Source organism: Myotis daubentonii, chromosome 4, assembly GCF_963259705.1.
Source record: "Myotis daubentonii chromosome 4, mMyoDau2.1, whole genome shotgun sequence".
Taxonomy (NCBI): Eukaryota; Metazoa; Chordata; class Mammalia; order Chiroptera; family Vespertilionidae; genus Myotis; species Myotis daubentonii.
Window position 1 is genome coordinate 101,827,405 of NC_081843.1, and position 25,336 is coordinate 101,852,740.

A 25,336-nucleotide genomic window follows, 5' to 3' on the forward strand; every position below is an offset into this window, starting at 1 on the left:
AAACCGGTTTGGGCCAGCATCACTTTTTGAGTAACCATTTTTTGATGTTTATTTTAAGTCAGTATAAATAGTTTTAGCAATTGGTTTTTATCATGAACTTTTATTTTAAATGAATCATCGAATATATTTCACTACACTCCTTTTATATTTTGGCAACTAAATAGCATTCTATCATTAGAAATAGAATGGCTTAAAAACCCTTCCAACTTGCAAAATGTTGCCAAGTTAAGACATTTCCACCAGTCTTTCATATCAATGAGCTTAGGCAAACATTTGTTCTGCTTGCTATAGGGACAGATGTGTTGGGCTATTATTTCTTTAACTTCCAGTTAGCTTTTGGCCCTGAATTATCTAGCCTAGGTGATGGCCATTTTTTTTTCTTTTTTTTGTCTCAAATTATCATCATATGGTGTTAAGTAAATATACCTTTGTAGTACCTCAACTGTATAAGTGAGAGTTATTTATACACTGCATTTTATTTTATGGTCTGGCCACATGACTAATACAGACTAATTTATCATAAACATAAGACTTTTACATAGAATATTAGTTTGTTGGTTGATCAGAGTGATTTTAGTATTTTGTCTAGAGATGTTTTCTTTTTCATTTAAAGAATGGAAATGAACAGAACCTACTTTCTGTTTAATATTCTTGAATGACACAGATTTGAAATGAAGGTAAGTATATCTTAACCCTAACTTTTCAAAATGTAGCACCTTAAATCAGTAAGGATGGTACTCTACAATATCGTGACCTTGAATTCCCATCTCTGGCATAATGGCAACCAGTAGCACATTTTCACTGTGCTTTCTACAGGAACTGTTAAGGCTCTGGAAGCATGAGTGTAAACGCGTGATAGCTGATCGTTTCACGGTGTCAGACGATGTGACCTGGTTTGATACGGCTTTAGCAAGTTTGGTGGAGGAGGTGTTTGGTGAAGAGAAAAAACTCTTGGTGGATTGTGGAATCGACGCTTATTTTGTGGATTTCTTGAGGGATGCACCCGAATTGACAGGTAAACTATTGAAGCAGAATTTGAAATTCCCCAAAGGGATATCAGAAGACAATAGGTTCAGTTTAGGGATGCTGAATGTTTGTGAGTAAACTTTACTGAAACAAGCCTGGGACCATGCTAAGCATTCAACAAATTTAGAATGAATATATAAGTGCATACTCCTGGAGTTCAGAGTTTAACTACTTTCTATGCACATGAGTCTTGGATATTAAGGTAGAGTTGGGAAACAGGATAGAACAGAATAGAGCACTGGGACTTGCAGCTGTCACACAGACGTAGATGTGAGGAAGTGACTTGTCACACATTAGCTGGGCAAGTCTCTGAACTTGACTGAACCTCATTCTCCTCATTTGTAAAAATGGAAATATTCATATTGGCATCATGGAGCACTGTGGGGAATAAATGAAATGCTGTCTGCAGAAGGGCTTGGGCCATCTGTGGCTCATAGTCACTGCCGAATGAAAGGCAGCAAAAATGATGATTATTATTTGGGTCATCCCGAGTGTTCACAGTCAAAAGAAGCACCTCAAACTATCTGAGAGGGCCATTGCATATAATTAGAGAGAGATGGGCGATGTGGAGGCAAGCTTTTGTGGTTATGGTTCCATGAAAAATTGAGACATACTTTACTTTTCTTACGAAAAGAAGTATTGCTCCAATTATTTTTTCCCTTAGAAATTTTTTCTTTCTTTTATTGAATGACCTCTTTTGAACTGAGGATGAATTTTAAGTTAATTTCCAAATTTAAAAAGGCATGTTTAAACACATGCTATGTATATCTTTTAAATGATTGAAAATGACAAGGCAGCCCCTTTCTAGATTTAATAAGGATGCATGTGATCCCAGTTTCTGATTGAAAAGTGTAAAAGGAGGTTTATTGCTGGCTGTGCAGTTGGAAGGAACCTTCTACAGAAAGACGCTGACACATTTTATTTTAAATCAGGTCACACAAATACAAAAATGCAGTAATGGTAAGAACATTTGCTAGGTAATTAGAATTTATGTATTTTATTTCCTCTAATTCAGAAAGATACATATTTAGATTATGATTTTCAAGGAGCAAAGCACAAATGCTTTTTAGGGTGGGTGGCATCTTGAGGCAAACAATCTTTGGTGACTTCAAAGCACTTTGTTCCTCGAAGCTTGAGTTGAACATTGATGAAACAGTGACATGACTATTGAAATAAGTTAGAGCTTTGCAAATAGGCCATGTTAATGATTATGTTAAATCAGCTTCCTTTCCTTGTATTAAAAAGGTTAATACAAAATTATATTAGGACAGGGTCAATTGAAAATAATTAGTATTAGATTTGGAGGATCCACTCACTTTTTTAGTACCCAGTAAATTTCTAAGTTATTATTAGTATATTCAATGACTGTGTCACTTTTTTTTTCCTGTTATACTGTTACCTGATAGTGAATTTATATGTGCTTAGCTTTTTCTTTGGTATTATGCTTTATAGTCAAAGTTGGAAAGTGTTAGGCTTGTATATTATATGTTTCTAATGAAAAATATATTGATTTTAATATTTTCCCAGTGAAATAATTCAATATGTTTATTTGTTTAGGAAATCATTATTCTTTTTCTCTCTCAACCCTCTACCTCCATTCCCTCAAATTACTGCTATCCTTACCACTAACCTGAAATTTCTGAGTTATAAAAATCGCCTGAGCAGATGCAATGATATTTTTATTCTTATTAAAAATAATTTAATTCTTACCCTCTGTTGCTGATATTGACATTACATTATTACTTTATTTGATCTTCATTTGGACGATTAGGTGAATATCTCTGGGAGGATCCTTGAAATGACAATGTTCAACTATGGATGCAATTTAATTCAGTATTTATAAAATTATTTGAAGTTGGCCTTTTCTGGACAGGAAAGAACTATGACTGTATAGGATCACAATAATTCTAATGCTTTTAGTATTTGTTGCTTTCTTTTATAAAAATACATAATATGACATTTAGACAAAAATCAGTGTTATGTAGTATTAAATCATGGAGTTATGAGTGTACTAATTTACATTGAAGGAAGTAGTAAAGCCCAGCAAGTTGAAGACGTTTAATTGATTATTTTTTCCCCAATCCCAGGAGAAACATCTGAAGAAGCTGATACTGAGATGCCCAAAGTTTATGAGCCAATTGAGTCTTTTGATCACCTAAAGGAGCGTTTGAATATGTTCCTGCAGCTCTATAATGAGAGTGTCCGTGGTGCTGGCATGGATTTGGTGTTCTTCGAGGATGCGATGGTCCACTTAGTCAAGGTCAGTGGCCACACCCATTAGTGCCTCCCCAAAGTCACAGACTGTTGGTTTCACACCAGAATTTCCCCCTCCTCTTTCATTTTCATCTCCTAGGAGAATTTTTAGTTTAAAAATAAACTCAGTGCTATATGCCAATTTAATTTCTAAACTGAATGCAATATGTCACACATATAGGCTTAAAATCAGAGCATGTGTACTTCAAATGTGTGATGTGATAATTTTATTCACTGTTGCTGCTATATAGCTTCCAGCTCAATATTTTCACTACATAGAATCAATGTGGTTGACATCTGAGTTCAAAGTACAGGCAAAAATTCTGATTACTTTTTGCATCATGCGAAAGATAACTATAAAAAATAGTGCAAAACTTTTGAAGACATTATGTTAAGCAAAATAAGCCAGTCACAAAAACACAATTACTGAATGATTCCACTTAAATGAGATACCTAGGGTAGTCAAATTCATAGGGACACAAAGAAGAAAAGTGGTTGCCCGGGACTGGGTGGAAGGGAGAATTGGGAGTGTTTCATGGTATAGTTTTATTTTTGCAAGATAAAAATGGTTTTGGAGATGAATGGTGATAGTGATTGCACAACAGTGTGAATGTACTTACTGCTATTAAACTATACCCTTAAAAATGGTTAAGATGATAAGTTTTATGTTAGATGTATTTCACCACAGTTAGAAATAATAATAAAAAAATACGGTATGAACAGTTGACTTCCAGTTGGATGAAAATTCTGTTAGAATGAAATCTACAAAGAAAATAGTTTCCTTTCTACTTTACCATATTAGTCATTTAAGTATCCATTCATCAGGCAGTTAATCCTCTAAGTTTGCAAATAAAATATATTATTCACTTGATAACTTATATGACCTAATTTATCTGTGATGGAAGACAATGGCATTTAAAATTGGTTGCTGATATTTTCATGTCATTTACGTGGATTACTTCTTTAGACTATATCCTTTTAGTCAGAAGACAATTCAAGTCTTTCTTCCATTACTTAGGTTTAAACAGGAGGTACGATTTCATAATTATAAGTTGTCCTCTCTAATAATTACTGAATCTTAGAAATGGAGAGGATTGTAGAGGGTATCTAGTCAAACCTCCCCCTGAAAATGGAAGAGTTGGAGAAAGGCATTTCTGCAAGGCTGGAATAAGTCTGGGAGAGGAAAGAAGACAGAGAGTTTGTTCGGGGTTGGATCTTCCCAGCATGAGGCATTTAGCTTGAAAACTCAAAATTCTCTAGAACCTGAGACATCTATACTGAATTATATATGCAAATGTTCTTTCAAAGCTAAACAGAAATAACATTTTGAAATTAGCTCCTAATTAATAGTTGAGTAAGAGTTATGAGTTTCAGGAAGCATAGATAGTCTGCCAGATTTAATGATTAAAAGGAAGAAGAAGAAGAAAAAAGAAAAACATTTTCTGAATAAATAATATCAAGACAACTTTATGACTAAGTACCTGCTGGAGACAAAATCTGATTGGCCTGCGATTTCATAATTGCTCAAATTGAAGATGAGGTTATTTATGTCAGACTCATGCTTGAGGAAGTTCCCTAGAATTGTCTTTTTTTCTGTGTTTCACAGCACAGATAATGACTGGGAGCATTTCTTCACTTTGGGCATGACATTCAAGACTTCGGTGCCTCAGCACAGGGTCCTTGACTGTGTTTTTCCTCCCTCTCAGAGCATTTAGTGTGTCTGTTCTGGAATTGGCCAAGTAATTCATGACTGGATTGTGAGCTTCAAGGCTACAATTTTCACAGTCTTCTAGATTGACGATCTCTTCTACACTCTTGTTTTCTGTGAAAAATACATGCGAAGTCTGTGTCATGCTGGTGTGAGTCTTAAAATGTGTGACCTAGTTATAAGTCATGTTAGAAACCAAGAGACAGAATTTAAGATAAAATTTTAGCAAAACAGGATGTGATGTGAGACCAAGCATATTTCTTAATGCCTTCCTTAATTAAAATAAGGGTTTTCTTTTAAAACAGAGATAGTTCTGTGATATCTCTTTTGTGTCTTTGGTTAACGTTCAAGCCCTGGCGTGTACATTATTTACAATCTAGCACCTGCCTCGCACTCCAATTGCATGGCTCATGCTCTGCTTGGCTTGTAATCCAGAAAAAACCCAACTTCTTATAATGAAACACATCCTGATTGCAGGACATCTCACCAATACTGCATGCCCAGCAGGTGCTGTATTGTGTAGACTGATCTTTTTGTGTGTTCCTCTTTCCTGCGGGATGATAAGTTCCATGAGGGCGGGCATCCAATTTGTTCACCTCAGCATTCACTGGCTGGAGTACTGCTGAGACAGGCACACTTGAGCTGCTTGATAAATAGGTTTGGAGTGGAACCAAGTCTCCAATATTGCCCTATCTCACAGATTCCCACAACAGAGACAGGAAAATGGTTTTCATTTCCTGGGGCTCACACTGAATTGGGGGAAATAATTCAAAAGCCAAGAATAGTCAGTATGAATAGAACACAGATTATTCCTGAATCCTGAGAAAGGATGTTTAACAAAACCTTGGCAGAGTGCAGAGCCCGAGTTACTCCAGGGAGCTTCCCCAGCCACAGGGAAGTGACTCCTTCTTAGCACCAACCCACTCTCTAGAGAAAAGTGGGTATTACTGTAGTACTCCAGGCTTAACCTGCAGTTAAGAGGGAAAGATCATTATCATACTAGGTGAAGAATGCATCAAGGAGAATTCTGCACTGAATTCCCCCTAGGTGGGATTGGAGGCCTGATGGTGTAAGTAGTTCATTCAATACCAGTAAAAGCCAAAGAAATATGAACTTTTACCACAATGGGAACTTGGAATGGTCTGGGGCTACTGACTGAAATAGAGTAGACATCTGGTTGGTGAACTCATAGGCACTTCTTGGTAGATATCTTAGATATTACTGTCTTGGCCAAATAACAGGAGGGTGTTTATGCTCATTTTCTTTAAAAATAAATTCTGTATCTATGCCATATTTGGGGAATTCTCTTCAATTTAAACTGTCATATTTCAGATATGGAGGATATTCTAATCAATTGTGGGATCTGTATTCCAAAAGTACATGTTTTGAAATTTCTTTTTTCCCCCTATCCTACTGCAGTAAGTTGGGCAAACTAAAGGAAACCTTTAAATCTTCTTTGTTTCTCTTCTTGAAGACCCAGAGCAAGCCACAGTTGGGGCTGACTGCTGACTTATCTACACTGGTCTCTTTCTAGTTTCCTAAAGGCACACCCCACATTTCCTACTCTGTTCATATTACTAAACACTATTCTATTTCAGTAATGCCCGTGTTCCTCCAACCATTATCCCTCACCATTCTGATCCTGAGAAATGTACATCTTCCACAATGCTATGTAGAATAAGAAGGAAAAAATGGAATATTTACATGTTGGATGATATATGCTTTTTCTGTTCCATATTCTAGATCTCACGCATCATTCGCACTCCCCGGGGAAATGCCCTCTTAGTTGGGGTTGGTGGATCGGGAAAGCAAAGCCTGACAAGGTTGGCTTCGTTCATTGCTGGCTATACTTTCTTCCAGATCACACTGACAAGGTAACAAGGTTTAACTTTAATTAACCATAAATGGATTTGATAAACAGTTCTCAGAGGCCACCTGAAGTTAAGAATGCATTTTGCTAGGAGACATATATAATACTCTTTGTAATACTTTAAGCAATAAAACAAAATTAAAAAAAGAATGCATTTTGCTTATACATAAAAAAATCACAATAGTTTTTCTTCTTCATTGTTGACTTATCATCTTTCCATTTCAACTTCTGTTATGAACCGTGAAGATTTCACATTAATAATTTGCTTTTGAAACATTTCAGCATCTCATTGTGATGAATAGCTGGCTTTGTCTTTATATTATGCATGATATATTCCTTAACGTGCATCTCAGAGGAAATTTATCCCTACTAAATGTTAATTCAGATTTCAAGAATATTAATAAACTGGAAAAATAGATGAAAAATATTACAGATTTACTTATTCAGACATTCAGAAATATTAATTGAACACCACCTATGTGTCAGGCACTGGCGAGGTACTGAGGAGTACATGGTAAGCAAGGTAAACCTGACCTGTGTTTTCACGGAGTTTACAGTAATTCAAGGTGGACAGTTAGGTGAGCAACTCAATTGAAATATATGATACATAGGTGCTATCTGTGACAAGAAAATAAATGCATACCAGGTGTTGTTGAAACAGGGGGAGGACTCCTAACCTAGTCTAAGTGATGGTTAGAAAAGGCTTCCTGGAGGAAGACATGTTTCAACTAAGACCTAAACATGATTCAAAATTATCTCACAGAAGAGGGGCAGTAAAGAATGTTCCAGGGAAAAAAATCATCAGCACATGTGAAGTCACATTCGAGGCCCTGGAAGAAGTTAAATATATCTGGGTGTATGGCGTATATAGTCTAAAGGATATATGTCAATTATAAGGTGGGGAAAGGAAGAGAAATGGAGTCCTTTGAAAGTGTGGATTTGGACTTTATCCTGGAGCAATAAGAAACAATTAATGAGTTAACCACTGGGGGAAGCATGTCAGATTTGTATGCACAGTACAGAAAATAGGTGAAAGGAGCTAAACCAGAACAGGTATAGGACTGTCTCAGGGATCTAGGCAAGAGATGGTAGTGCAGTGAGTGGTAGCAGTGAGAAAGGAGCAGAGGACAGACATATTCAAGAGATCATTAGGAAGTTGAGCTTTTGGATTTGGTCTATCTTGGTTCTGGCTTGGGAAACTAGGTAAGTGGTATTGCTCCTCATCAAGATGGGGAACCCCAGGAGGGCTGTCATCAGATATATGTGATACATGTGTGTGGTACAGGGAGAACTATGAAGAGAAAAGTCAACTTGAAGAGATAAGCAGGGGTAATGCAGAGATGCTAAACAGAATTTTAGGGTTAATCAAGATGAGAAGCAGCAGGCCAGTTTGGGAAGTTTAGTTGGGTTAAAAATTATTAGAGGTTAATTTCCAGGTATAGGAGCAGAAAGTCTTTCCTATTGGACATTGATGTAGAGCTGTGGCTTGGCACAATAGAGAAAGCATTTAGCTGACTTGTCTCATTGATGGAAGTCCATAGATACATGCAAAAGCTATTTCAATCTTAAAAGCACTTTGTAGATTAGCCTCTTTTATAGCTGAGACTCCAAGAGGCAATGTCTTACCGGAAATCCCAGATCTACCTGGGAATTGATTACAATCTTACTGGTTTCTGGTCTGCCTTGACTTTCACTGCACCCACTGCCATAGTAAAAAATCTTATGACTCCCCTCTTCATGAAAAATTATTTCCTCTGCATGTCGTACTGGGAATGCTCCATTACTGATGAAAAGGGTGTCAAGGCCTCCTTGCTTTCTCATAGTCTTCAAGAGACCATCCTGCTGCTAAGCCTTTGCACAGCCATGTGGCCAAAGGTCAAGGAGCAAGAGCCTCAGGTTTGGAAAGCATGGCCATTTGTTAAGGGGGGACTGTTTTTTAATATTTGAATCTCTCAGATCTCACTTCTCTAGAAATCTTTTTAAAATATTGATGCATGGTAGTGGTACTTCTGGTTCTAGGGTTTAGGTTATAGAGGTTAAAAAAGCACAGAGAAGTTAAATATTTAGCAGCTTTAAAAAAATCAGAAGGCTATTTGCTCTTGTGCTCTGAACTCAGAGTTTATTTAATGACACAGAATTCAAATAATAATTTAGTAAGTCTGAGTCTCCAGGGCTGGAACATCTTTATTTTCACTTTTGGTGCTAATGGGCTACTCTGTACTGGGACCTCTCTAACATTTCATGATTGCAAGCTAATTTTCATCGAAGGATTGCTTTTGACAGTGAAAGATTTATATTGGAATATTTTATAATGTTTCTACCTATTCTACTATAGTGTACTGATTGCTTAGCAAACCCTTTCATGTGGGATCCAAAGATGTATTGAGAATAATTGTGTTAGGGATGAGGAGGCCAATGTTTATAATAGGGCATCTCCCTCATCCCATATAATGAAGGCTTGAAATGATTTAGTTTAGTTTGATTTAATTTGTGAGGTATCTTCTAAAATATCATTGCAGATGGTGCTTAGTATATATTCCAATTTGTCTCTTCTATTATCATTACCAAAAATATTTTCAAAAGGAAACATAAACACATCCAGGTGACATTTAGTTGTGGTAAACAGTACATTTTTGTTCCAGGTTTACTTTTCACTCTAGATATCTTTTTTGTGTGTAAAACATTAATTATAATGCTTCACAAAATGTGGAGTTTTAAAAATCAAGTTTGTCTTTGCAAGTAAATGTGTTACTCGATATTAACTAGACTTATTGTGATTATTTCACTATATATATATACACACACACACAAATCATTATGTTGTATACCTGAGATTACTATAGTGTTATACAGCAATTAAACCTGAATAAAAAAATAGTTCTTGACTTTAGTAAACAGCAAAGTACTCAAAACTTTACCAAGATGCTGCACTTCTATTACTCCCTACGGAATAGCTATTAGAAACTGAAAGAAAAATTTTAAAAATAAGTTTAATATTTGTAAGTAAATATAATGAACCAGTAACATTCACTTACATTTAAATGCCCATCTGATGCAATAATATCAGCATTCTTTTGCTTAATTAAATGGCATAAAGCATTGTTTTAAGGATCTTTCCTTCACATCAAAATAATTTAGGTAATGACACAATGACAATGTTTCCTTAGATCCTACAACACATCAAATCTGATGGAAGACCTGAAAATTTTGTATAGAACAGCTGGTCAGCAAGGCAAAGGAATCACTTTTATTTTCACGGACAGTGAGATTAAGGACGAGTCATTTTTGGAATATATGAACAACGTTTTATCATCGGGTGAGGTAGGTGCTCATTTATTGTTCATGTATTTTGTTTCTTCAGATTCCCTCCAACTTTATTGCTGTCTGTATTTCCTTGCATGAGAGTTTTGAATAAGTGCTATTATTGGGGGTTAGGTGATAAGTATAAAGAATGGCTTTTTCTATTGGGTTTTTGGAGAATAAAACTCCCAAAATGTGGAGCTATCCATTTAAAACCTCAATGAGTGCTCCAAGTGAAAAATGAAAAAACAGAAGAGGGAGGTTATAAGAACAGGCTATGACTTTGTAGTGAATAATAGAATCGCTCATGTATTTTAAAAAGTGGTGTATCTCATCTTGAAGGCTGTTGGTTAATTTCCTAAAGGTGAGTTTAAGAACACACATGGAAGAAAGACATTGTACAAATCGAGCTACCCGTTTCCATCTGTTTTCATAGGTCTGTACTGAATTTGAATGTCTGTATTTTTTTCAGGTCTCCAACCTATTTGCTCGTGATGAAGTTGATGAAATTAACAGTGATCTCATACCAGTCATGAAAAGAGAACACCCCAGACGTCCTCCGACCAACGAGAACCTGTATGAGTACTTCATGAGTCGGGTCCGGCAGAACCTCCACATTGTGCTCTGCTTTTCGCCGGTGGGGGAGAAATTTCGAAATCGAGCTTTGAAGTTCCCTGCCCTGATTTCAGGATGCACTGTTGACTGGTTCAGCCGATGGCCGAAGGACGCCTTAATTGCTGGTTAGTGTGGTGGGAAGTCTTATGTCGAAGTGTCCGGTTTCCAGTGTTTGTTCATATTCTGTGCTGTGTGCTGTCACTGTACTGGATTGAGTCAAAAGTCACTTTGTCCAAGGTTAGAGGACAAATTTTCTAATTTTTCCCAAAGCATGGTTGTGTGTGTGTGTGTGTGTGTGTGTGTGTGTGATCTCCAGCCTGTACCCCTTTGGGTTAATGGACAGTGTTCTAGTTCTGAAACTATGTCTCAAGCGGGTCACAGGCAGGCTCTGGAATGTCACAGGAAGCCACTAAGATTTTTAATTTGATAGCATTTCTGTTCCGTCATCGGTGGATTGGCCAACCTATGAGTAGTTTAAGCCAATTGTCTCATGGATGTTTCTTTTCGTGGCTGCAGTGCTGGATATTAAATTGGAAATCATTATCCAGCAATCCTCTGACGGTGTCTGTCCTTAGAAAAGGATGATAACCAGAGTGTTCTGTGGCTGGGGCCTCTGCTGCTGCTGCTTCTGTCTAGTTGTCCATCCTACGGGACATTAATGCTCCTTTTACTCTGTGAATAGATTGAACATAAAAGTAGGAAAGGAGATATTAGAGAGCACTCATTTAGTTCAAGGTCTTTCCCAGCTTTTGATGAGAAATTCTCTGTGGATATTTTAGGTGGTGGAGATACTTATGTTTCACCTCTGACCTACTGCATCAGAACCTCAGGGGAACCCTGATTCAATGGCAGTGGCTGTCAAACTTTTTCTCTGATTATTGTATTTTAATACTAATTACAATCAAGAACAGTCTTCTATCCCAGTAAAACCTCACAGGTAGCCATAGTAGGTAAAACAGTGAAAAGTGGAGAGGAGGAAGCATTCTGGAGCCTCCTCTTTCACCCCACCTCACTCCTGTCTTCCTCACCTGCTCTCCAGCTCTGTGGTACCCAGAGAGAGAATGACTCATTAGCGTGTCTCCTGTCTTTTATAGGAGGGGAAACTGGGATGATGAGCTGAGGGACTTGTCAGAGGCATAAGAAAACAGTAGCATCAATATTTTGACCAGAAGCCATATCTATATTTTAAACAAACTCTTATACACTGGGGAAGTTTTGTTCTTAAGATACTACTACTGAAAATTGTGGTTTTCCAATGTGTGATTTTAATATATTTGAAGGACAACTGTACAGTTTCCTCTTTTGTCATGTAATGGTTGAGAAAAGGCCAGTGATGTAAAATTTAAGTCCTATTAAAATGTAAATACAACTAAGTGTAAACTTAAAAATTCCTTGAAGTCGGATATGAATGCAGTGCACAAAATGACAGTATTTAAGAGCTAGGCTATATTAAACTTTACTATGAGATGTAATCATTAGTATGCAAGTACTTTGTAAACTATCATGTAAGGTACTATTATTAACAAAAATAATTTCAGATGACAATCACAATAATACACCATAATTAAGATCATTTAATTTAAATATGGAGCCCTTTCTGCCAAGTCCATGTTTTGATCATCCCTTCTTTCACAAGACAGGGGTCTTATTGATTCTACCTTTGTTTATTCCTCACAAATAAACAAAAAATCCATAGGCCATATGTCCCATAGTTTTAAATCTCATGGATCGACTCAAGCCAAGATTACATGGTCAGGGAAACTTACATTTCTGTGTCCTTAGTTCCTTGCAAGTGTTTTGACCTTCATGCATGCATCTATTTGTTCACTTATTCAGAACGTGTTTATTGAGTGTATTGAGCCAGGCATGTGGGAGGGCAAGACAGACTTGTTTCTTCACTCCAGATTCTCCTCCCAGCAGGCTCATGCACAGCCTCTGACATAATATGCCTCATCAATTTTATTTCCAGTGTGGTCTCTCCTCTGGCTTGAAATCAGTGCACTTCACTGCCTACTTGACACACTGTCATGGATGTTTCACAGGATCCTTAAACTCAATATGTTTGAAACGGAACTGGTTCTCCTCTGACCTCTCTCTCCCACGAGGTCCCATCATCATCATCCCTTAAACTGAAATCAGAGATCTCTAGTCATGTCAACTTTATCTTCTAAATATTGGTGGAATCTGCTCCGCTCTTTCTCTCCTTCACTGATATCTGAGGCCAAGCAATCACTGCCACTACCTGGAAAACCCAGAAGCTTTCTAATGGTCTCTCCTCCTCTTTGCCTGCCTCTCATCTATCTCACACTGATAAGCAGTCTCTGTTACTTGCATAGATGTAGATGCTGCTCCACAATGACCACATTAATTTAGTGGTCACTTACTATTGGTGAAAAGATGCCACTTTTATTTCTTTGCCAACTATCACCTGATAGGTTTGTTCACTTCATTCCTTCTCTTTATTTTCCTTTTTATTGGCCGCATTTCTGTTTGCAACTCTTACGTACGTTATTCAATATTTTAAGTTTTTTTTTTTAAAGAAAATCCATAGGCCATCTTTTCTAAGATTCATAAAAATGGTTATGATAAGATTTAACTGCATTACATGAAACCCTTTAAAGTTCCTTGGGGTTGAGACCAAGTGTCACCCTCCTCTTTTATTCCATGGCACCTCACAGTGGTGGGTGTGTAGCAGACACTTAATATGTATGTGTGATTGATTAGCTCTGACTTGGTGGCCTATTCTTATACTAGGAAATGCTGTCTTAGAACTGGCCCTGTGTTTGGCACTGTTGGGAAGATAAAAGTGAACAACAGGAGGTTTTACCCAAACATTTTAAAATGATGCTGCAAATTAGAATTGACTGCAAATGACTAGCCGCTACATTTAAGAACAAATTGGCCCAGGGATTACAAAAAAAAATAGTGATGAACAATCCACAGCCAAATGCAGTCAGAGTGTGAGGGAATTAAGGATTTGACAGGTTCTGAGTAAAAAAAAAATGAGATTGTTAAATATGAGTACCAAGTGGGCACTGATTTCTGAGCTATTTGTACCACTTTTGTCCTTATGTAAACCATACAACAGGCTGGTTGCTGACCAGAAGCTGCAGCTGTGTAAAAGAGACTTCTTTTCATAAGTACCAGAAAACAAAGCGTGATGATAGATTTAAAGTCTGTGATAGTTTTATACATGAAAAGGAAAATAAAATTATTGATGTCGTAGGCCTTGGACCAAAAATTCTGACTTATATCTACTTGGTTAGGGCTAAAAATGCTATGAAGTCCTAATAAATAACTAAGTCTTAAAAAAATAGCCAGTTAACTTTTACCATGGCAATTCATGTTCATATTTCCTGTGCTGTCATCTCTATTCTTTCTTTCTAGTGTCTGAACACTTCCTTTCTTCCTATGATATTGACTGCAGTTTGGAAACCAAGAAGGAAGTGGTCCAGTGCATGGGCTCCTTCCAGGACGGGGTAGCTGAGAAGTGTGTTGATTATTTCCAGAGATTCCGACGTTCTACCCATGTGACTCCCAAGTCATACCTGTCCTTCATTCAGGGCTACAAGTTCATATACGGAGAGAAGCATGTGGAAGTGCAAACTCTGGCCAACAGGTAAGTGTGAAGTTCAAATATGGAGTTATTTTACAGCAGTCACTCTCAACGAGGGCAAATTTACTCCTAGTGGGCATTTTTGTTTGTTAAAACTCCAGTGATGGGGGGTATGGAGCAGTCCTCCTGGCATCAAATAAGTGGAGGTCAGGGCTGCTGCTAGACATCCTTCAGTGCATGGGACAACCTCTACATCAAAGAATTGTTCAGCACCAAGTGCCAACAGTGCTAGGGTAGAGAAAACCTTCTCTCAAGCCTGTTCAAAGGTTTATGGCTGCTAGGGGCTTTATTCTTGCCCAATAGGGAAAAATGTTGCCAAGTGTTTATGTGGCCTACCACTTTGTCTAATATTGACTGACATAATTATAGAAATATTAGACCTGGAAGGAAGCTGAGGACCCAGACATCCCCTCCTCCCTCTCTTGCTATCCTTTCTGAGTATCTAGGATACTCTGTTTCCTGCTTATATTCACTGTATATAAGTGAATAACTACTTTGCTGAGGTTTGTTCCATATTTCATTCTCTACCCTACTCTTTTCTGACCACTTACATCTTCTGCCTGAATATGGACAGAATAAGCCAGGGTTGTTACATGAGGAACACCTGGGTGAGTGATTATACTAAATAACTCTGAGGGCTCCAGTCTTTAAGATCCATTAATTCAGGCTCAGGCAGGTAGCTAGTCCCTTCACGATGTTGTTCTGATGATTTTAAATTCATTTATCCTCTTGATCCTAAATCTTTCCGTTTTTAACCTCATTGGTCTCCTTTTTAAAAATATTTTTATTGATTTGAGCGAGGGAGTGAGAGAGATAGGAACATCAATGATGAGAGAAAATCATTGATTGGCTACCCCTTGCAGCCCCCTATTGGGGACTGAGCCCACAACCTGGGCATGTGCCCTTGACTGGAATCAAACCCTGGACCTTTCAGTTCATAGGCTGATGCTTTATCCACTAGGCCAAGCCAGCTAGGGCTCATTGGTCTCTTTCAAAAAGTGGAAGTCATTGATTCTCCTTCCTCCATGATAGGCCTTCAAACATTTGAAGTTTATTGTCATTTAACTAAACTTTATTAAACACATTTCATGCAGGATACAAATGCTAGATCCACTGATGTTCCTCATGTTAGGCAGAATATTTAAAAAATATATATTTTATTGATTTCAGAGAGGAAGAGAGTGGGAGAGAGAGAGATAGAAACATCAATGATAGAGAATCATTGATCACTGACTCTTGCAGGTCCCCTATTGGGGATCTAGCCTGCAACTAGGGCATGTGCCATGACTGGAAATTGAACTGTGACCTCCTGGTTCATAGGTCGATGCTCAACCATTGAGCCACACTGGCCGGGCATACAGAATATTTTTAGCAGGTTCTCTCTTCCCACATACAGTCTATGGAAAACACACCAATGTCTTTAGGCTGGAATCAAGCCTGGACCCATCCCTTTTTATCAAGCCCTGCTGGATTTGCTGTTTGTATGTATACTCAGTCTTCAAATATGGCCATTACTATCTATAATATAGACCACTTGGGAAATGTGGCCAGCTACCACAAAATTAACATTGCTTTCTTGGATTTTCAATCTCAGAATGAATACCGGATTGAAAAAGCTAAAAGAAGCTTCAGAGTCTGTTGCAGCTCTGAGCAAAGAACTGGAAGTGAAAGAAAAGGAGCTACAAGTGGCAAACTATAAAGCCGACACGGTGGGTGGACATTCACATGTGTACCACATTTATTTTGAATTCCTGGTTCACAAATGTTAATGAGATATATATATATATATATATGCAAGTCACTAAGTTATAGCCACAAAACTGAAAAATACTTATTTCCATTACCATAGAATACTCTTAGTTTTATGTATGAAAAATTATATAAGTGGACAAAATCAAGAAACCAAGGCAAAAATGTGCCCTTTCAGCTGGGTCTAATTTTTGACGAGGCTTTTTTGTTTGTCTGTTGTATATTGAATTAGGTCTTAAAAGAAGTGACGATGAAGGCACAGGCTGCCGAGAAGGTGAAGGCTGAGGTACAGAAGGTAAAGGACAAAGCACAAGCCATTGTAGACGGCATCTCTAAGGACAAAGCCATTGCAGAAGAGAAACTGGAAGCAGCCAAACCAGCGTTAGAAGAAGCAGAAGCCGCCCTGCAGGTAAATGTGCGATAGAACAGCTGTCAAGCATAGGGCGAAGGAGGAAAACGAAGAAAAGACGAGTAACAACAGGAAATGCTTCAGACCAAAGTGCTCTCCATGGGAACAACTTCAAGTAATATTTTTGTGCTTGGAGATGTTACTAGCTCTTTATATATTTTGCACGTGCTACTTCCCATCTCTTTTCCTCACTTATGATTGACTGATGGGCAGTGCCATATCATGGCAGTCAGGAGTCCTCGGTTCTCATGTTCACTATTACCAACAAGCTATGTGACATTGGGAAAGACATATAAAATTGCTCAAATATCATTTCCTCACTCATTTCTTGAGGACACAGGAGTGGGTCTGTAAGCCATAACATTCTCTGAGTCTATCTATGAATTATCTATATGACAAACTACTGATCTAAAGTAGGTCATTAATGTCAGAGTTTGAGCAGGCTTCCAATACAAATATTTGATTCAATTGTGTGGCAATAACAAATAGTGAAATTAGAAAGGAGGTTGGATTCTGAGTAAATATGATGTGTTTAATGAACTAGACCCGTGGTCGGCAAACTGCAGCTCGCGAACCACATGTGACTCTTTGGCCCCTTGAGTGTGGCTCTTTCACAAAATACCACGTGCGGGCGCACGTACAGTGTGATTGAAACTTCGCGGCCCATGCGCAGAAGTCGGTTTTCGGGCTGGGCGAGTCTATTTTGAAGAAGTACTGTTGATATTTGGCTCTGTTGACTGAGTTTGCCGGACACTGAACTAGACCATACCCTAAAGGGTTGGTCCAGTTTTGAAGTCTCAATTTAAGATTTTTGGGGGCTCAATTTAAGATTGCTTTTACTTCAGTCTTACTCATTTACTACCTTATGTTATTGATTCTTGCCCTAAAAAGCTGCTGGAGAAAGGGAAAAGCTGCTGATGTGTCTACTGCTAATTCAAGTTACGTAACCTCAACTGAGCATGCACCATTATTTGATAATGTAATTGTTACTTTTTTACAAGTTCCTTAGTACATTTCCGGGAACGTTTCTGGAACTTTTTGATCCAAGTTAAGTCTTTAAGCCAGCGGTTCTCAACCTGTGGGTCGCCAACCTGTGTTTCGCGGCCCCTTTGGGGGTCGAATGACCCTTTCACAAGGAGTCGCCTAAGACCATCAGAAAACACATATATAATTACATATTGTTTTTGTAAGGAAGACAGTGCATGGTGGAATAGTGAAGCAGCAAGGAAAGGCATGTCAAATATAAGTGCAATGTGAAAAGTTGGAGAGATAAAAAAGAAGGCAAGATCTAATTCATATATCGATTTATGATGCCAAAATATTAGAGTTTGGATGTATCTGGAACTTTCTTTGTATACACTGGTAGTACCATATTTCAAGATTTCAAAAGCTCCCAAAGAGGCAAAAAGATGGAGACAGGACCATTGAAAGAAATTAATAAAAATCATCTTGCACAACCCCGATCATCTTACCCCAGTTCCCACACATTTCTGTACTGATGATTACATAATGCAGGATCCTGCATAAATTGATACAACAAATAAGGTAACAGCAAAGAATGTGTCTCTTCCCATCTCAATGCTAATCTGCTCGATGTAAACATACAAAATGCCTCCAGATGTTAAATAACTATTATATTGCAATAATGTATGGAAATTATATAACAGTCATATTGCTTTGCATGCTGAGAAGAGAGGATTTCAATACTTAGCTGAAATGGTCTTAACTTCATTTATAACCTTCCCTCCAACTTCTTTTACCTAGGTACCCAATTCTGTTTGAAAATTCCCCTTTTTAAAGCTAAAGTAAAATAAGCATGTTCAGCTCTTAAGGTTTATATAACTTTAATTTGACCCTGCATTTCCCATTGGCTGCTATTATATTTCTCTCCTTTCTTTTATAGCCACACATCTCAAAGAAAGATCGATCTGCCATCTCTGATGTTGTTCCCCCCCAGACCCTCCCCCCCCCAGTTCTTCTTCACTTCCTGCTGTCTGGCTTTCACAAATACTAGTCTATTGAAACAAATCTTTTCAAAGTATATAGTTACATTCCTGCTTATCAAGTTTAGTGGTTTTATTTTCTTTCTTAGTCCTTGGAGAAAAGATCATTAGCTTTGATGAGAAGGTCATTGGGTATCTTCTTTGGCAGGAGGGATGCGGATGCAGATAAGATGGAAGGTTTTAAAGATCTGGGAGGAATGGATGTACACTATTTGTCTAGAGAGTGTACCATATCTGATTTTTATATTTAATATTTGCCACTACTTATTCCAAAAAGAGTTTAAGAGAGAGAGAGAGAGCCAGTTACTATCAACCAGAATGATTCTATGTGACTATTAAATAATTTATGCCATAAGAATCTCTGTACTGGAAATGGAACTGAACTTTTCTAACAGCTTAGTGAAATTCTTATTGCTCAAGTTCTGTCACTTAAAGGTCAGTTTCCAGCTAAGAAACCTCTAATTATTCAATCTGTCAGCCCCGGGGCTACCTGCTAGTGTCAGTCCACTGTGACAAGTCAGAGTTACTTAAGAGAGAGAGAGAGGCAGATTCTTGACCTACATAACTAATGCGTCAAAAAGCACTGCAAATACTGGAGTTTTCCTGATGGAGGGTCCCTGGTATCTGCATAAGTGCTGATGATTCTTTTTTTTTCCTTTCAGATTACACTCTTCTGTTTTCTGACACTAAATGGTCTGTACAGTTTTAGGGAAGTCACAACTCCTTATCCACTCAGCATTGGAACTTTTGGGTTTGTTTGGGATTAAATTCGCATCTAGCCCCCATGACTGCATCTGTTTAAAAATGCTTGTTTTCCTCTGTCAGAATCGTAGCATTTAGAGATGAAAGGCTTGTCCGCACTTTCTCATCTGAGACTGGATGCTAACCTCCTTTCCTCCCCCAGACCATCAAGCCTTCGGACATTGCCACCGTCCGCACGCTGGGCCGGCCCCCTCACCTCATCATGAGGATCATGGATTGTGTGCTGCTGCTGTTTCAAAGGAAAGTCAATGCAGTGAAAATTGACCCGGAAAAAAGCTGTACAATTCCTTCCTGGCAGGAATCTTTAAAACTGATGACTGCAGGGAACTTTTTACAGAACCTACAGGTTGGTCGTTCAAATTTTTATCACATTGTAGAATTTCTTCATATATAAAATATGAGTAATTTATCATTTATATGTTTGCAACTATCTTCTCCCACTTCCTACCTTAGTTGCTCATTCCATTAATAGTGTATTTTGATAAGCAGACGTTCTTAACTTTACTGGTAATGTAGTCCAATTTTTCAATATTTTCCTTAAGTGCTGTCTGCATTCTGTTTAGGAAATCTTTGCCTACCTCTAAGGCAGAATACATGCTTCTGAGTGTTTTTTTTTCTAGAAGTTTTATCTGTCATATTTAGATCTTGAGACAATTAATTGGGAATACCCTACCCACATCCACTTCCCAAGTGATAACTTTAGCACTATCTTTCATTCAGTTTTTAATTCAGCATTGCCAGTGGCTACTGTGGCTACATTATCTTACAGCAGCTATAACAATAAGTAGCTTATGAAACTAGTGGGTCACACAGACATATCCCAGACAATTAAAATATGAGAAACTTGTTTTCAAACAGGTCTGAATGAGATTGTGTTTTATCCCACATTACATTTCTTCTGTGAAGGCTTGTTTCACTGAGTTATTTAGGCACCAATTTTTTTTTCTACTTGAAAAACATTTAATCATCCTCTTTTAGATGATCAAACACCACTTTTAAAAGGTCCAAAGTCCTTGTTTGATCAGTATTTTCTCTTGATATAAGAAGGTATTCTTGATACATTTCTGCAACTATTTAAAATATTTTATTCCTCAAGAAGATAACAATTCTTTCATATTCTTGATAGTCCTATGATTAAAAATTAATTCATCACCCTCAAGGCCTAATGTCTAAGTTATTATCTGCACATTTCAGGCGAGTTAATAGAACCTCTGTCTGAATGTATTAAGGATTTAGTTGCTGCTAAATGCTAAATATATATGTCCTTAGGCTAAATATCTCTTGGTGTATTTGTTTTCCATTGTTGATTTTACAGGTTTGTAATTTACCTATTTAGGATTAATGACATGAAAATTTTATTGCTTCTGAAATTCTAATAACCATTTTAGTGTTCATCACTGAAATACTTTCCTTTTCCTAGAATCACAGAAAATTTATTTAGGGTTGGTATATCTTGTCCATAGAAGACAAAGTATATTCTGACTTCTTTGTTGTGATTGCTTACTCTGCTTTCACCATTAGGACTTTTGTCTAATATCCTAAAATATCGACAAAATACGACATCATTCTTCCATTTCAGTGTTCAATAGCATTGTGAGCATAATGTGAATATGACTTCATGACAGGAAGCATTTGACTTAATTTTACGCCTTTTCCCCATAGCAATTCCCAAAAGACACAATCAATGAAGAAGTGATAGAATTTTTGGGTCCTTACTTTGAAATGGCAGACTACAACATCGAAACTGCTAAACGTGTATGTGGGAATGTGGCCGGTCTTTGCTCCTGGACCAAAGCCATGGCGTCCTTTTTTTCGATAAACAGAGAAGTGTTGCCTCTGAAGGTAAGCCTTCTGGGTAGAGCTGCATGATACGTGCCTGTGAGGGGTCTCTAGGTCAACTGGGTCTTGACTTTTCACACAGTCCGAGAGTTTTCAGCCTTTGGTATTATTGTACTCAGGTCCATGGGGACAGCAAGTGACAGAAAGGCTGCACACAAGATGTTTCTTTCTTCTCTGTAATCCTGCACCAATCAGAATGGTGTGAGCCTTTAGGCACAGATGTTCTGTAAGGGAACTAAGCCCATGTGGGCTGTTGGTAGTTTCCTATACATTGTCAACTTCAAAAAGAAAAAAAAAAGAGAGAAAGAAATACAGAAAACTATAGCACAGAATCCCATGATAATGTTCAAGGTCTTGTGTCAAGAATTCTCTAAAAGCGACAGGGTTGACACAGACATTGGTGGCCTTGATTTTACCTTTTGGCCCCGGAAGCATAAAATATGGGAAAAATTGCTGACTCCTATTCTAATGAGTTCTAATTTTCTGCTTGTGAATATTTAGTCAAGGTCACAGGAAGATTTGGTCTTGACTTAACACAATTTGAAAAGACCCTAAGGGTGGAACAAAGAGCAGGTATAACCAGGAGACATAACTGAGTGTTCTCAGTCTCTGAAGTGCTGGATGTTTGCTTTGCCGCCACCCCACACCTCCTGTGTGTCCTGTGCAGGCCAACCTGGTGGTGCAGGAGAATCGCTACGTCGTGGCCATGCAGGACCTGCAGAAGGCCCAGGCGGAGCTGGACGACAAGCAGGCAGAGCTGGATGTGGTGCAGGCCGAGTACGAACAGGCCATGACGGAAAAGCAGGTGACTGCACCCTGGCGTGGGAGGGACTGTCACACTTCACGGCTGTGGCAATCCCTCATTCCTTTCTAGCTTTCTCTCTGCAGAGGTTTGGTTTAGATCAAGGCTTCATCGAATTTATACAAATGCAAACACAGCACATCATCCCTCACTAAGGCTTGATGTTGTTTCTAACAGACACTTAAGGACCATTGGTGAGACGTCAGCCAAAATAGGAGTTGGCTCTGGAACGTGAACATTCTGAGTTTCCCTGTAATGGGGAGGATAACTGCGTCTTGTGTAGCGTATTTTTCTCATGTTTTTCAAATCAGATCCTCCCACTTTATCTTATTTAATGTTTGAAACAATCTTTTAGGCAGGCTGAATAAAGATCATGCTTTTGTAAAGCACTGTACTGTGTTATTACTACAAAAGCAATTCATGTTCCTTATAGAAAATACACATAGTGTCCTGGAGAGGACACTAGAAATATTTTGCTCTTTATCACTTAATATTTGAACATATGCCTCGAATTACATGTATTTTAAATTTATTTAAAACTGTAATAGATAATTCAGTACATACTGCTTTATAAATGGAATTTTTAACTTAATGACATATCATTATGACACATTTTTATGAGATTATTTTTAATGGCTTCAGAGTATTCTTATTCACAACATACCATAATCTATTTAAATAATCCTCTATTGTTTGATATTTAGCATATACAGTTGACCCTTGAATACCGTGTGTTTGAAATACGCGGGTCCACTTATATGTGGTTTTTTCAATAAATACACATAATGCTGTAAATGTATTGTCTTTTCTTTATGATTTTCTTAATAACAGTTTCTTTTCTCTAGCTTACTTTATTGTAAGAATATATATTTATACACACATTAGAGGCCCAGTGCATGAAATTCGTGCACTGGTAGGGTCCCTAGCGGCTGCCGGCTGCTGGCCAGGTACTCCCTCCCTTCCCCCGGCTGCCTGCTGCTGCCGCCACCAGCTGGGGCCTCCCTCCCTTCCCCAGGCTGGCCCCACCTCCTGATCGAACTCCTGGATGGACTCCTAGTTGAGGGGACAATTTGCATACTATGCCTTTATTATATAGGATAACATCTAACATACAAAATATGTGTTGACTTTATGTTATCAGTAAGACTTTCAGTCTATACTAGGCTATTAGTAATTAAGTTTTTGGGGATTCAAAGTTACTATGAAAGGAGACATATGTAATACCCTTTGTAATACTTTAAGCAATAAAAAAACCCCAAAACAAACAAACAAAAAAACAAAACAAAAGTTACTATGAATATTCAACTTTTCAGGGAGTTGGTTTCCCCAACCCTTACTTTGTTCAATGGTCAACTGTAAATGCTAAATATATATATATAAGTATTATGTAAATATATATAAATATTATACATGAACTTCTAGGGACTGGTTACACAGCTAAATCTTTATATCTTTATAAGTATACATTTTTACAAGTAGAATTTTTACAAGTAGACTTTACAAGTAGAATTAACAGCTGTCTCTTAAACATAGAGAGTCAGAACCATTTGTTTTTAATAACTAAGCATCCAATGGCAATAGTATGTGGAAGTCTGGTTAAAGGACTTTATTGACACAAGGAGCAGCAGGGAGGGACCTGTTGAGTCAAGTGTGGCTGGAGTTTGAGAACGAGCTTCAGAACCCCACAATCTGAAGATAATCTCAAGTTTCACCTGATGTGAAAGGACATGTAGTGTAGATAAAGCGATAATGATGCTGGAACTTTAACATATTTTTCTAATTTTAAATAAGTATACCAGTTTGTATTTCTTTATGGTTTTTGTGTGATTTATGATATTAGCATGCATGCTTATATTTTATTTCTGATTTTCTTTTACAGAAACCACAAGTGATACAAATTTCCATGATTTCTCAGTTGTTCACGTCTCGGGAGGGTCTGACAGTTGGCTCAGGGCCCCACACGAGAAATCCATTCAAGTTCCTTAAAGGGAGGCTTAGGCAGATACAGGCACACAGGAACTGAATCTTATACTTTCCAGGAAATGAATGCCTCACATGTTTCAGAAAGGCAGATCATATATAATGTTTTAAGTTGCATTTTCCAGCCAGAGGCTGTATTTATCTAAACAAAAGTTCTCTCCTGGTTTCGACTTTTTTTAGACCTTGCTTGAAGATGCAGAGCGGTGCAGACGTAAGATGCAGACCGCCTCTGCACTGATTGGTGGCTTGGCAGGAGAAAAAGAAAGATGGACAGAGCAAAGTAAAGAGTTTGCTGCACAAACTAAAAGACTTGTAGGTATGTAAATTCCTGTATTAACGAGGTTATGTGTTGACTGTGATAGGGAGTTACCAAATTTAAGCTTTAATCAAAATACAAACTCTATTACTTTTAAGTTCTACGTGTGTGTGTGTGTGTGTGTGTGTGTGTGTGAGAGAGAGAGAGAGAGAGAGAGAGAGAGAGAGAGAGAGAGAAGAGAGAAAGTGAGTCTGCAGTGTTTCAGAAGAATGAATATTGGTCTGACATCTATGCAGTCCATATTAGATGTGTTAATGACCTTTAAACCTCTTATTATCAGGACTCTTAAATTCTATGAATGAAAGATATTGATCAAGGTCACTTTGAATAGAGGCTCTGTCTTCTGAGCTTTGTATCTTAAACTCAGAAGTCATCCTCCCAAATCCAACAAGAGTAAAAATTCTCCAGTGCTTGATTATAGCAGCCAATCCTTGGGGGACCATTTGGACCCTGTTTAACAGTAAACCAAACTACTGCTTATTCATCAAGACACAGCAACATGTGGTTACAGTTTGGTTTCTGGAATTTAGTTTAAAAGAATGGTGTTTTTATTTTTTTTATTTTTAATATTCTACACAAGTACAAGTCTGATCATAAAGTATTTCAGTGGTGTTTGTTTTCCATTTTAGGAGATGTATTGTTGGCCACGGCTTTTCTGTCTTATTCTGGTCCATTTAACCAAGAATTTCGCAATCTGATGTTAAATGACTGGCAGAAGGAAATGAAAGCCCGGGAGATTCCATTTGCTGACAATCTGAATCTCAACGAGATGTTGATTGATGCTCCTACAACTAGTGAATGGAACCTCCAAGGCCTACCAAATGACGATTTATCCATTCAGAACGGAATTATTGTCACAAAGGCATCTCGCTATCCTTTGTTAATTGATCCACAGACTCAAGGCAAGATCTGGATTAAAAATAAAGAAAGTCAAAATGAACTCCAGGTAATTTGTGTTTGGGTATATTTATGTTACTAGTCAAGTTTTATTGCCCCAGAACAACAAGTATCCAAGGATAATAAAATATTTGTTATTTAGAAATAATTGTATATCTATATCTATCTATCATCTGTCTATCTATCTATCT

The 25,336-nt window shown here is 37.7% G+C and overlaps 1 protein-coding gene across 2 annotated transcripts in view; it reads left to right on the forward strand.

The window, feature by feature from the left end:
* DNAH5 (dynein axonemal heavy chain 5) overlaps positions 1-25,336 on the forward strand; it is a 232,376-nt gene that overhangs the window by 166,142 nt on the left and 40,898 nt on the right. For both annotated transcript variants that reach the window (XM_059694776.1, XM_059694777.1), the window contains 13 exons: positions 817-1,015; positions 3,114-3,286; positions 6,731-6,861; positions 10,025-10,178; positions 10,630-10,897; positions 14,160-14,391; positions 15,983-16,097; positions 16,370-16,546; positions 19,454-19,657; positions 20,974-21,153; positions 21,818-21,955; positions 24,113-24,248; positions 24,878-25,194. In XM_059694776.1, the coding sequence (XP_059550759.1) occupies positions 817-1,015; positions 3,114-3,286; positions 6,731-6,861; positions 10,025-10,178; positions 10,630-10,897; positions 14,160-14,391; positions 15,983-16,097; positions 16,370-16,546; positions 19,454-19,657; positions 20,974-21,153; positions 21,818-21,955; positions 24,113-24,248; positions 24,878-25,194 (2,424 nt within the window). The remainder of the gene's footprint in view (positions 1-816; positions 1,016-3,113; positions 3,287-6,730; positions 6,862-10,024; positions 10,179-10,629; positions 10,898-14,159; positions 14,392-15,982; positions 16,098-16,369; positions 16,547-19,453; positions 19,658-20,973; positions 21,154-21,817; positions 21,956-24,112; positions 24,249-24,877; positions 25,195-25,336) is intronic.